The sequence below is a fragment of the Somniosus microcephalus genome, chromosome 30 (assembly GCF_052327205.1).
Source record: "Somniosus microcephalus isolate GS21.2 chromosome 30, FLI_Smic_1.0, whole genome shotgun sequence".
Classification (NCBI taxonomy): Eukaryota; Metazoa; Chordata; class Chondrichthyes; order Squaliformes; family Somniosidae; genus Somniosus; species Somniosus microcephalus.
In genome coordinates this window covers 15,488,889-15,502,025 of record NC_141016.1, presented here as the reverse complement: position 1 = coordinate 15,502,025, position 13,137 = coordinate 15,488,889, and the positions used below count along the sequence as shown (strand labels likewise).

The 13,137-nt window shown below is 46.9% G+C and overlaps 1 protein-coding gene across 3 annotated transcripts in view; it reads left to right on the top strand.

Annotated features, from left to right (window-relative positions):
- LOC147097937 (cytosolic purine 5'-nucleotidase-like) overlaps positions 1-13,137 on the top strand; it is an 83,264-nt gene that overhangs the window by 14,236 nt on the left and 55,891 nt on the right. For all 3 annotated transcript variants that reach the window (XM_085971028.1, XM_085971027.1, XM_085971026.1), the window contains exons 3-4: positions 2,586-2,703; positions 10,914-11,009. In XM_085971028.1, coding sequence (XP_085827154.1) covers positions 2,586-2,703; positions 10,914-11,009 — 214 coding nt within the window. The remainder of the gene's footprint in view (positions 1-2,585; positions 2,704-10,913; positions 11,010-13,137) is intronic.

Sequence of the window (13,137 nt, the reverse complement as noted above, 5' to 3'; positions counted from 1 at the left end):
CGGCCCCTCGAGCCTGCTCCGCCATTCAATGAGATCATGGCTGATCATCCAAATTCAGTACCCTGTCCCTGCCTTCTCCCCATATCCCTTGATCCCTTAGCCTTAAGAAATATATCCAACACCTTCTTGAATATATTTAATGAATTGGCCTCCACTGCCCTCTGTGGTAGAGAATTCCACAAGTTCACCACTCTCTGGGTGAAGAAATTCCTCCTCATCTCTGTCCTAAATGGCTTACCCCTTATCCTTAGACTGTGACCCCTGGTTCTGGACTCCCCGACCATCGGGAACATCCTTCCTGTATCCAGTCTGTCCAGTCCTGTTAGAATTTTATAAGTTTCAGTGAGATCCCCTCTCATTCTTCTAAACTCCAGCGAGCATAAGCCCAATCGACCCAATCTCTCCTCATACGTCATTCCTGCCACCCCAAGTATCAGTCTGGTGAATCTTCGCTGCACTCCCTCCATGGCAAGAACATCCTTCCTCAGATAAGGCGACCAAAACTGCACACAATACTCAAGGTGTGGTCTCACCAAGGCCCTGTACAACTGCAGCAAGACATCCTTGTTCTTGTACTCGAACCCTCTCGCTACGAAGGCCAACACACCATTTGCCTTCTTAACCGCCTGCTGCACCTGCATGCTTACCTTCAGCGACTGGTGCACAAGTGTAGGAGGTGTAGGAGGCGGGACTACAACTTTCGGGGTTGTAGTCCCGCCTCCATCGAGTTGTGGCCAACCCACGCGATTTTCACTTGATTGACCTTGTTGAGCCCACCCAGCGGGCTCAGCAGGCCAATTAAGGGCTACCCGGCAACAGGTGACGTCACAGATTGACATTTCATCTGTCAAAAGCTTTTGACAGATGAAATATCAGCGTTTGACAGCTCTTTGAAGCTGTCAAACACTGACAATCTGTACTCCAAGTTAATTCCTTCCTCTCAGGCTGATTTAGAAATCTCTCCAGAACAGAAAGCTGAATGCTGCAACTTTTGACAGCTCGTGGCCATTCTGCTTTCTGTGCCGGTGGAATGAGGGACTCCCGAGACCTGAAGGAAGGAAGGCTGTAAAGGTAAGTAAAGGTAAGTAAAACTTCTTTAAACACTTTACACACACCAAACACACTTACCTCTGCACTCATGCACCCATCACTCACCTGAACACCGGACATCTCGAACCCTCCAAGCCCTTCAGCCCGACGGTCCGCCTCGCTAACTTGGCGTGGTTTGGAGCCGTCGGGAATCCCACACTTCAGGGATAAAAATAGGGATTAGGCTAAAAACTGCCTGTTAACTACCTGTTAACAGGCAGTTAATTGGCACTAATCCCCTTCCCGCCTCGGGGAGGCGGCTCCCAGCACAGGTCGGATATCCGCCTCCTTTGAAACTGGCATGGAGGCGGGTTGGGGGCGGGATGGGCTCGTGCCCCCCCCCCGATTTTGAGATTTTAACCCCCCACACGCCTCTAATCCCGCCTCCACGGCCCAATGAAAATCCTGCCCAGTGAGTCTACAGACAAGGGTAAAGACATAGGGGGCTAAATTTGGTTGATTTGCGCCTCCCGTTAGCACCATAAGAGGGCGCTAACAGGGCGCAAACCATTAGCACCGTGGAGCGCTGCACCGCCGGCGGTGACATCATTGCCATGCGCAGCACCCCGCTCGTGCCCCGGCTGTAACATTGGGTGGCGCCCCCCCGACTTACCGCCGGACGCTCTGTCCGCCGGGGTCAAGGGGGCCTACCTACGGCCGGGGCGGCGCTAGTTTAAGGGGAGGCAGTGGGCCTGCCAGCACCTGCCCCCGTTGCTGTCCCCGGCCCCTGTGAAACCTCCCCCCCCCCCCCCCCGCGGGGTGCCGCTGCTCTCCATGAGCCAGTGCCGGGCTCGTTTGCCGGCGCTCCCGATCCCTGGTGGCCCAGCTGGGCGCCGGGACACGGTGTGCCAGGCCCCTCCCCTTTAATAAGTGGAGGAAGGCCTGCAGTACCGCGGCGCGACGTGCCGCAGCGCCGTGATATTGGCTTGCAGCGCCCCAAGAGGGAAAATCGGCCGCGTGGCCGCTAACTTTTTCGGGGCGCTATAATTAGCGCCCCAGCGAAGGTAGCACCCCAAAGGGGGCGCGACTCAATTTTTACCCCATAGATTGGGCACGGCTCTGATGGACCCTCACAATCGAATAATCTGCCTTGGCTCGTACATGAATACTGGCCATTTTGCTAAGGTACTGGAGCGGAAGTGATCTGTACCCCAATAAGAATCAGCACATTCAGGAGAGAAAAATTAGCAACAAAAAAAAAAATGAATGTTTTAAAAGAAAAAACATATTCGTGTCTGCAGAATAATTCATTGCCTTACAGGAAAAAAATGTACTGTTCATGGTTACAGTGCTTTGAAATAATTGCATAGTATTTTGCTTTAGCTTCTTAAATTTTTAAGTAAATGATTTACTATAGGACAGTAAAGAATGAAGGGAAATGCTTCACTGAATCACCTTGATGGTGTTTTTCGTTGCACTGTTGTGAGGCTGCCCTTGTTTCATGATCTATGACTGACAATGCTGCGTGAATACTGAAATGTGCTCCTATTGTACAGTGTACAGATCTCCTGAGTATGAAGAGCTGGGCTTTCAGCTGATGATAAATCGCTTGGTTTCGATTGGATATCCACAGGGAATGCTCCTCTACACATACGACCCCACTTTCCCAACCAGGTAAAACCAGCCCCCGCCCACCGCCCACTTGCCTCGGCGATGGAGATAGTCTCACTCAGTGCCCATTCCTTGCAAGGCTGTTACTTGTCTGCGGTTACTCCTTGGGGAGAGATTATTGTACTACATCACAAACGGGGTTGGATTATTCCAACCTCTTGTCATTTGAGGTTTACTCCGCTATGTCTCTTATGTGGCGGCAGGGGTTGAGGGGGGTGGGTGGGGGCAGCGGCGGGGGGGGGTTTCTCTGCTTCTCTTATCAGAATTACTCGGCGGTGTCAGAGATGGAGGCGATAGAGAGATCTGTAATTTGAAAAGATTCCATATTTGAAGCTTTTAAGTAAGTCAAGAGCACATGGTGGTTCCGGTAAATTCAACCGCTCCACCATTGGCGGCTGCGCCTTCAGCTGCCTAGGCCCTAAGCTCTGGAATTCCCTCCCTAAACCTCTCCACCTCTCGACCTCTCTTTCCTCCTTTAAGACGCTCCTTAAAGCCTACCTCTTTGACCAAGCCTGCCCTAATATCTCCTTATGTGGCTCGGTGTCAAATTTTGTTTGATAACGCTCCTGTGAAGCGCCTTGGTGACATTTTACTACATTAAAGATGCTATATAAATACAAGTTGTTGCTATTATAAATGATATGAGATGGGGTGCTACCAGTAATGCTATGAAATTTATGAAGGGTGCCAAGTTATGTAGTCAGTGAAATAAAAACAGAAAATGCTGGAAATACTCAGCAGGTCAGGCAGCATCTGTGGAGAGAGAAACAGAGTTAACGTTTCAGGTCTGGGACCTTTCGTCAGAACATCCGCAGTATTTTGCTTTTGTATATGTGGTTAGTGATTTAGTGCTGAGGAGATAGAAAGTATTCAAATCGACCTGGAGAAATGGTGCATACACCAAGGAATGGCAAATGGAGTTTAATAAGAACATAAGACGTAGGAGCAGGAGTCGGTCATTCGGCCCCTCGAGCCTGCTCCGCCATTTAATGACATCATGGCTGATCTGATCTTGGCCTCAACTCCACTTCCCTGCCCACTCCCCATAACCCTTCACTCCCTTATCGTTCAAAAATCTGTCCATCTCCACCTTAAATATATTCAATGACCCATTAATGTGGAAAAGTGTAAAGTAATGACATTGATAAAGGGAACAAGGACTATATGAATACAGTGGCTGACTCTCCATTGACAGGGCTGGAAGAAGAGAAAGATTTAGGTGTGATTGACAATCGTTTATTGAAAGTCTCTAGCCACCTTTTGTCTGTTAACAAGGGGAATGAATCAAGTGGTCGGATGCATCTCTACGGCACTTGATTGTGAATCACAGGAGGTTATTTTAACTTTCTAACTCATTGGTGAGGCCACATTTGGAGTATTGTGCCCACTTTATTTTCAAAAAACTGCGGGTTCATAGGTTACAGAGAAGCATGACTTTAAGGAGATGCTGTAGAAACTGAGTTTGTTTTCACTGGAAGAAGGAAGGGTCAGGGCTGACATGACGCAAGTCATAAAAATGATGAAAAGTGTGGATGTTATAGATGTAAAGAGGTTTTCAACTTCATTTGTAATCAAAAGACTAGAGAGGTGCAAGATTGAAGACAGGGAAACCTTATTCCAGCCTAAAGACTCATAGGGGTTATTTTTCTCAATGAGTGATTAATGTGTGGAATGGCTTTCCAGCAGTCAGGCAATGCTAAGTCACTGATCTCCTGTTAAATAAAACTTGTATGACTGCTTGGTGAGAAATGGACCTGTACATTGTAGGGATAGATTGGGCATAGGAATATCTGGAGTGGAGGGAGTTGGTTGTTTTGGCTGGTTTAAATTACTTTCCTCAGATATTTTTGGACTGGGTTAGTGGGAGGGTGTGGCGGTGCAGCTGTGCATTGGAGGAAAGCAGCTTGACGGGTCTTTTCCTGTCCCGTGGGTGCTTACAGAGAGATAAAAAAAAAAAAATGTTTTATTCGTTTATGGGATGTGGGCGTTGCTGGCAAGGCCAGCATTTATTGCCCATCCCTAATTGCCCTTGAGAAGGTGGTGGTGAGCCGCCTCCTTGAACCGCTGCAGTCCGTGTGGTGAAGGTGCTCCCACAGTACTGTTAGGTAGGGAGTTCCAGGATTTTGACCCAGCAACGATGAAGGATCGGCCGATATACTTCCAAGTCAGGATGGCGTGTGACTTGGAGGGGAAATTGGAGTTGGTGGTGTTCCCATGCGCCTGCTGCCCTTGTCCTTCTAGGTGGTAGAGGTAGCGGGTTTGGGAAGTGCTGCCGAAGAAGCCTTGGCGAGTTGCTGCAGTGCATCTTGTAGATGGTACACACTGCAGCCACGGTACGCCGGTGGTGGAGGGAGTGAATGTTTAAGGTGGTGGATGGGGTACCAATCAAGCTGGCTGCTTTGTCCTGTATGGTGTCGAGCTTCTTGAGTGTTGTTGGAGCTGCACTCATCCAGGCAAGTGGAGAGTGTTCCATCACACTCCTGACTTGTGCCTTGTAGATGGTGGAAAGGCTTTGGGGAGTCAGGAAGTGAGGCACTCGCCACAGAATACCCAGCCTCTGACCTGCTCTTGTTGCCACCGTATTTATGTGGCTGGTCCAGTAAAGTTTCTGGTCAATGGTGACCCCCAGGATGTTGATGGGATTCGGCGATGGTAATGCCGTTGAATGTCAAGGGGCGGTGGTTAGACTCTCGCAGAGATCTGTAAAGTGGGAAGAAGAGGCAGTGGTCCATTTCTTGGGGCTGATGAGCAAATATTTGTCGGCAGGGAGTAAGCAGAGTTCTGTTACAGATACATTTGTGCATGGTTATTCATTAATGTGACACTCTTTCCCAGAATAGGTGGTGATGAGCCCATGTTCAGAGGATACCCTTCATTCAGAGTGGAGGTCAAATCCTGATGGCTGGGTACAGCTTTGCTTGTTTAGTGATCCAAAAGTGACCTCAGTAACATATCCATGTCCAGTGTGTACCCTTCTCTTATCTCTTACTCTATAATAGCGCAAACAAAGCTCTGTGCACACATTACGGGCTTCATGCAAATGCCAGCACTTACAAAGCTTCAGCAGTTTTGGTCTGACTCGCGCGTTGCGTTCAATGACTGTCGTTGAAACTTTGATTTTTTTTTTAACCAAATAAAATCAACTGTCCGATTAGCAATGATTGAAAGAGAATCCATTTGAGTTCATATTGGTGAACCAGCTTCTGATTGTTCTTAATCAAATAGATAAATAATTGAAAAGCAAAATACCGCAGATGCTGGAAATCTTGAAATAAAAGCAGAAAATGCTGGAAACGCTCAGCAGGTCAGGCAGCATCTGTGGAGAGAGAAACAGAGTTACCGTTTCAGGTCATAGAAACATAGAAGATAGGAGCAGGAGTAGGCCATTCGGCCCCTCGAGCCTGCACCGCCATTTAATGCGATCATGGCTGATCATCCAAATTCAGTACCCTGTCCCTGCTTTCTCCCCATATCCCTTGATCCCTTTAGCCTTAAGAAATATATCTAACTCCTTCTTGAATATATTTAATGAATTGGCCTCAACTGCCTTTTGTGGTAGAGAATTCCACAGGTTCACCACTCTCTGGGTGAAGAAATTCCTCCTCATCTCAGTCCTAAATGGCTTACCCCTTATCCTTAGACTGTGACCCCTGGTTCTGGACTCCCCCACCATCGGGAACATCCTTCCTGCATCTAGTCTGTCTAGTCCTGTTAGAATTTTATAAGTTTCAATGAGATCCCCTCTCATTCTTCTAAACTCCAACGAATATAAGCCCAATCGACCCAATCTCTCCTCATACGTCATTCCTGCCATCCCAGGTATCAGTCTGGTGAATCTTCGCTGCACTCCCTCCATGGCAAGAACATCCTTCCTCAGATAAGGTCGATGACACTTCATCAGAACTGGAAAAAGCTGGAGATGGAACAGGTTTTTAAGCAAGTGTAGGGGCAGGGAGAGGGGGGAGGGGAGGAAAGAACAAAAGGGAAGGTCTGTGATAGGATGGAAGGCAGGAGAGATTAAGAGACAAAAGGGATGATGGTGCGAGGCAAAAGGAGATGGTAATGGAACAAGTAAAGAAACAAAAGATGACTCGAGATGAAGTGTAAATGGCAATGGCAGAATGATCAACAGCTGCCATGTGAGAGAGAAAAAAAATGATAGGGGCAGAGATAAATAATTGATATGCCAAACCCAGCTTTGTATTGGAACAAATATTAATAATCAAGGAAGTCAATACCAAATACATTCTAGACAAAATTGCTTTATATGCCTTTACTGAAGAATTGAAATTCACAGTAGCATGTGATAATTCACATCCTGTGTTACATTGCATAAAACACCAGATGCAGTGCATAAGAGACAACAAGATCAACTTGACACTTCATCTGTGTGTCATGTCAAACCCCATAAATGCGTTTCCCAGTATATCACATTGTCACACTGTGTACTCCTGTGTTTGACTACCAGTACAAATTGTTAATTTGGAGGTATATTTGTGGAATTTGAATAACTAGGTGTAGACATCAAGCTATTTTGTGAAGGTTATTTTGTTAACTGCCTGCCTGTTTCCAAAAACTAACCAATGAGGAAGCCACTTACACGGGGGAAAAGGTAGTCACCAATGGGGATTTGAGTTCTTTATCAGTTTAGCTAAACGCATATGTACTGTAACACACAAAAGCAAAATACTGCGGATGCTGGAAATCTGAAATAAAAACAGAAAATGCTGGAAATATTCAGCAGGTCAGGCAGTATCTGTGGAGAGAGAAACAGAGTTAATGGGCCGTATATTCAGATGCCTATGGGTGGGTACGGGCTGTGTACACATCCGTAGGGACACCGGAAATGCCGGTTTCAGGCATGCCAAGCGCATGCGCTGAAAACCGGTGACATGAATCAACTGAGCGGCCTGCGGGTGGTGATGTCCAGGGAGAGTATAAATACTCGGGCACGGGCCCAGCTTGCGCAGGACATTCTTTTACAGGAACTAGTGAAGGACACAACTAGACCTCCATGTTGTAAAACAGTTGATTAAAACTTTGTTTAACGCTTAGACCAAGTGCCTAGTAGTTTTCTTACGTCAACCGGCATTTCCGATCTGTCAAGAATCCTCTTGACAGATCGGATGCCTGCCCTGGAGAAGGGCCTCTGCGGGGGAGAGTTCCACTTTCTGCACAACCTCCGCCAGCTGAAAACCCTTAGAAATCTTACGCCTGGTACAAGCAGATGTAAGGCCTGCTTTTACCAGCATAAGAGTTGAAAAAAGTAAAACAATTTTTTTTCACTCATTTTTCATTTAAATATACTTTAAAAAAAGGTAAGTTTATTTTTAGCCCAGTAAAAAACTTGAATTATTTTTTTTTTTAATTACATTTTTGTTTAAAATATTTAATTTATTGTAATTTCAACTCATTTTAAAAATGTGATTTAAAAAAAATATATTTAAAGTTTTACTATGTTTTTGGGGTGATCTCCATTCATATATTTGACAGGTCTTCCTGTCAAGTGTATGAAGGGAGATTCCCTTCTTTGATTGGCTCCCCATGGTCCACGTGATCCCAGGGACGCTTGCAAACTGCATGTGCCTCTGGGATACCTGGGTCCTGCGCATTTTGAGTTGGAGAGGCCCAGGAATGGAAGTGTCCGGACCTCGGGAGCCCTCAGGTAAGTCCGTAGATTTTTTTCCCAGATCGGAGGCCTCCGCCCGCAGGAAGCCTCTGATCGGAAAATACAGGCCATGGTTTCAGGTCAATGACCTATCGTCAGAACCACATGTACTGTAAGGTGGGAAGCTATACACTCACCAGTGTTGGGAACGTGGTATTTGAGACAGAAGCAAAATACTGCAGATGCTGGAAATCTGAATTAAAAGCAGGAAATGCTGGAAATACTCAACAGGTCAGGCAGCATCTGTGGCGAAAGAAATAGAGTTAACGTTTCAGGTCGATGACCCTTCGTCAGAATGTATTTGAGAATTGTGCAGGCTGTACTGTTGTTAGAGGCACTGGTATTTGTCCAGCATTGTGAAGCATATAAAGGTGCATGTGAATGTGCAGGTGCAGCAAGCCATTAGGAAGGCAAATGGTATGCTGGCCTTCATTACTAAAGGATTTGAGTACAGGAGTAAAGAAGTCTTACTCCAATTATATAGGGCCTTGGTGAGACCACACCTGGAGTACTGTGTACAGATTTTGCTCTCCTTACCTAAGGAAGGATATACTTGCCACAGAGGGAGTGCAACGAAGGTTCACAAGATTGATTCCTGGGATGGCGGGACTGTCGTATGAGAAGAGATAGAGTAAACTAGGCCTGTATTCGCTTGAATTCAGAAGAATGACAGGGGATCTCATTGAAGCATACAAAATTATTACAGGGCTTGATAGGGTGGATGCTGGGAGAATGTTTCACTTGGCTGGGGAGTCTAGAACCAGGGGCCACAGCCTCAGGATAAAGGGTAGGCCATTCAGGACTGAGATGAGAAGAAATTTCTTCACACAGAGCGTGGTGAATCTTTGGAATTCTCTACCCCAGAGGGCTGTGGAGGCTCAGTCATTGGGTATATTCAAAACAGAAGTCGATAGATTTCTGACTAGTAAGGGCATCAAGGGATATGGCGATAGGGCCGGTGAATGGAGTTGAGGCAGAAGATCAGCCATGATCTCATTGAATGGCGGAGCAGGCTCGAAGGGCCGAATGGCCTACTCCTGCTCCTATTTCTTATGTTCTTATAAAACAATTTTGTCTAGAATTTATTTGGTATTGACTTCCTTGATTCTTAATATTTGTTCTAATACATAGCTGGGCTTGGCATATCAATTATTTATCGCTGCCCCTATCATTTTTTTTCTCTCTCTCACATGTTATTTCTTCAGTTGTGAGCAGGATGCAAAGAGGCTTCAAGGCGATTTAGACAAGTTGAGTGTGTGGGCAAATACATGGCAGACGCAGTATAACATGAATAAATGTGAAGTTATCCACTTCGGTAGGAAAAACAGAAAGGCAGAGTATTATTTAAATGGTGATAGATTGGGAAATGTTGATGTACAGAGGGACCTGGGTGTCCTTGTACGCTAGTCACTGAAAACAAACATGCAGGTGCAGCAAGCAGTTAGGAAGGCAAATGGTATGTTGGCCTTCATTGCAAGAGGATTTGAGTACAGGAGCAAGGATGTCTTACTACAGTTATACAGGGCCTTGGTGAGATCACACCTGGAGTACTGTGTGCAGATTTGGTCTCCTTACCAAAGAAAGGATATATTTGCCATAGAGGGAGTGCAGCGAAGGTTCACCAGACTGATACCTGGGATGGCAGGACTGTCGTAAGAGGAGAGATTGGGTGGACTAGGCCTGTATTCACTAGAGTTTAGAAGAATGAGAGGGGATCTCATTGAAACATATAAAATTCTGACAGTGCTAGACAGACTGGATGCAGGGAGGATGTTTCCCCTGGCTGAGGGGTCTAGAACGAGCGGTCACAGTCTCAGGATACGGGATAGGACATTTAGGACTGAGATGAGGAGAAATTTCTTCACTCAGAGGGTGGTGAATCTGTGGAATTCTCGATCTCAGAAGGCTGTGGAGGCCAAGTCACTGAATATATTGAAGAAGGAGATAGATAGATTTCTAGACACAAAAGGCATCAAGGGGTATGGGGAGAGAGTGGGAATATAGTATTGAGATAGAGGATCAGCCATGATCATATTGAATGGCGGGACAAGCTTGAAGGGCTGAATGGCCGACTCCTGCTCCTTTTTTTCTATGTTTCTATAATTTCAGAATAAGGGGAAACCCTTTTAAATCGGAGATGAGGAGGAATTTCTTCTCTCAGAGGGTGGTGAATCTTTGGAATTCTCTTCCCCAGCGAGCTGCGGAGGCGGAGTCATTGAATATATTTAAGGTGGAGATAGACAGATTTTTGAAAGGTAAGGGAGTCAAGGGTTATGGGGAGCGGGCAGGGAAGTGGAGTTGAGGCCAAGATCAGATCAGCCATGATCTCATTGAATGGCGGAGCAGGCTCGAGGGGCCGAATGGCCGACTCCTGCTCCTACGTCTTATGTTCTTATAAGTTCTTGTGACCAAAAGAAGTGATCTGACCCCCAATTAACTACTGTTTGTGGTGTAAATGAATTACCTTCTTTTGTCTGTACATATGTACGCCTCTTGTGGCAAACCTCCATTTTAACCTTGACACACTTTTTTTTTTACTTTACAGAGGGCTTGTGTTTGATACTCTCTATGGAAACCTCCTGAAAGTGGACGCTAATGGAAACATCTTGGTGTGTGCTCATGGCTTCAGCTTCCTCAAGGGGTACGTCACACACGATTTCAGTTCAGTAGTGTGACAGGTTTTTTAATTCTCATGCAAACCTCGTTCCGCGGCTTCAGCAAGTCGTCCATGACAGTCTGAACCGCTGAAACTGGCTTTTATCGTCCCACACAGAATGGAAAGGTTTTCTTTCTGGGGCACCCGGTAGCAGCCTGGGGTCAACGCACGCAGAAAGCTGTTTGCTGACTCTGGAGATTTGTAAGAACCCTTTGCCCTCAGTGTCCAGTATCGTAGCTGTACAAACATGGAGGAGATCGATGAACACAGACCTCTAACGTAGCTGCTGCAGCTCTCAGGAAAGTGGTGGGGGAGGGGGAGGGTGGTGTCCTCAAGAAGGCCGCTGAGAACCTGCGGTTGTGGGGGTGGTGGTGGGGGGAGGGTGTTGGACGGGGTGTGGGGCTGGACTGCAGTCTGTAGGATTGACGGGTGGGCCGCAATCTGCAGACGTGAGGTAGGGCTGCAGCAGTCCGTACTAGTGGAGGTTAGTCCCTACCCTGTAGGACCTGAGTTGGGTGAGTGGTTGCTGTTACCAGAAACATGAGGCAGTCTGTAAAAACATGGGGGGAAAAATTCAGTATCGCCCCATTTGGGGCGCCGTTATCGGCCGTTCGCAAAGTTTAGTGCCTGGCGCTAATTATCGCCTCCGACAGCAAACTTGGCTTTTATCGCCCCTGGAGGTGATTGGAGCGCTAAATCAGGTGCTTCACACCTGTCTTAAGGCGCAAAAGCCAAGGAGTGAGGCGCTACCTCAGAGCGCTGGCGAAGCAAGGAAGGGCAAATCAAAATAAACCTGCAAAATGCTGCTCAGTACTCAAAACTCCTTCACACAGCGTTGAATCTCTCCAGAAGTCTCTCTCTCTCTCTCAGAATGTGTGGTGCAAAAATGCCACCGACAAAAAAAGGCAGGAAGCGGTCGCCTTTAAATAGCGCTCCCCTAGTCCCTTTCTGACAGCAAAACGCTCCCCTCAACCTGTCGTTGCTAGCGGCAGGCGGTAAGGCACTCAATATCCGGTCCGGGGCGCTTACGAGGCGTTGCGCACTCGACTGACGTCACAATCTGCCGGCGCAGGAAATCGTGGCGGTAGTGTTTAGCGCTGCCGCAACATGTCTAGTTAATTTCGCGAGCGGCACAAACATCGCCGCGCCCGGGCGCTAGTTGCTTTGCGCCCCAATTGGCGCCCTCTTAAGGCGCTAACGGGAGGCGCAAGCAACTGAATTTTTCCCCTGCTTACACAGGAGCGCTGACGAGAAATGTTCAGTGTTGTGAAACAAGTTAAAGGAATATGTGTTGCAGGGAGTGAAGTGTTGCAATGCTGGATTTTCCACCTTTAAGCACAGAAATGCTTGACAGGGCGGCTGCCTTTGTTGGTCTAGGAATAGTGAGAAGATGGAAGGAAATATTATTCCAATTCCATCAACCCTTGCTTTCTGAATATTGTTTACATTTGTCCATTGAAGGAAGTTTCAGATATTATGCAGAAATCAAGTGTGCTATGGAATGTGGTTTACCACAGATACAGGCAGCTGTGGAAATAATAGATTTGCTGTATCCTTTGATTAGTGATCAACTGAATTAGCTTCATTTTTGGATTGACTGTAATCTTACTCTCCACTTTCTGTCAAGTAGAAAATGGCTTATGGACGGTTAAGGGTACAATTTGCAGTTTAAGCTCTAAAAAGCACGTATAAGGGTTTCAGTCAGATGGGCTGAGCTAGAGGTGGCGGTATAAAAGGTGAGAATAGGCTGTGGGGTTAAAAGTTGAACTCGGGGTCAAACAAGACGCTGAGGTAGTACACAGTCTTGTTCAGCCTGAACGTGTGGCTGGAGCGGGAGATGTATTCAGTGGCCAAGGAGCAGAGTTTGTGGTAGGGACTGAAAATGATGGTGTTGGCCTTCCCAGTGCTGAGTTGGAGCAACTTGTGGCTCATCCATGATTGGATGTTGAACAAGCAGTATGACAGCGTGGCTGAGGGGCTGCGAGGCAAGTTCCTGTCAATGCCAGGCTATCAACCTGATGAGATTGTGAATGGCAAAGGGTTTTTTCGCAAGGAAGCAGGCATTCTGGAGGGCAATATGGAAAGGGGTGGTATTGTAGATTTGCTGGTGGCT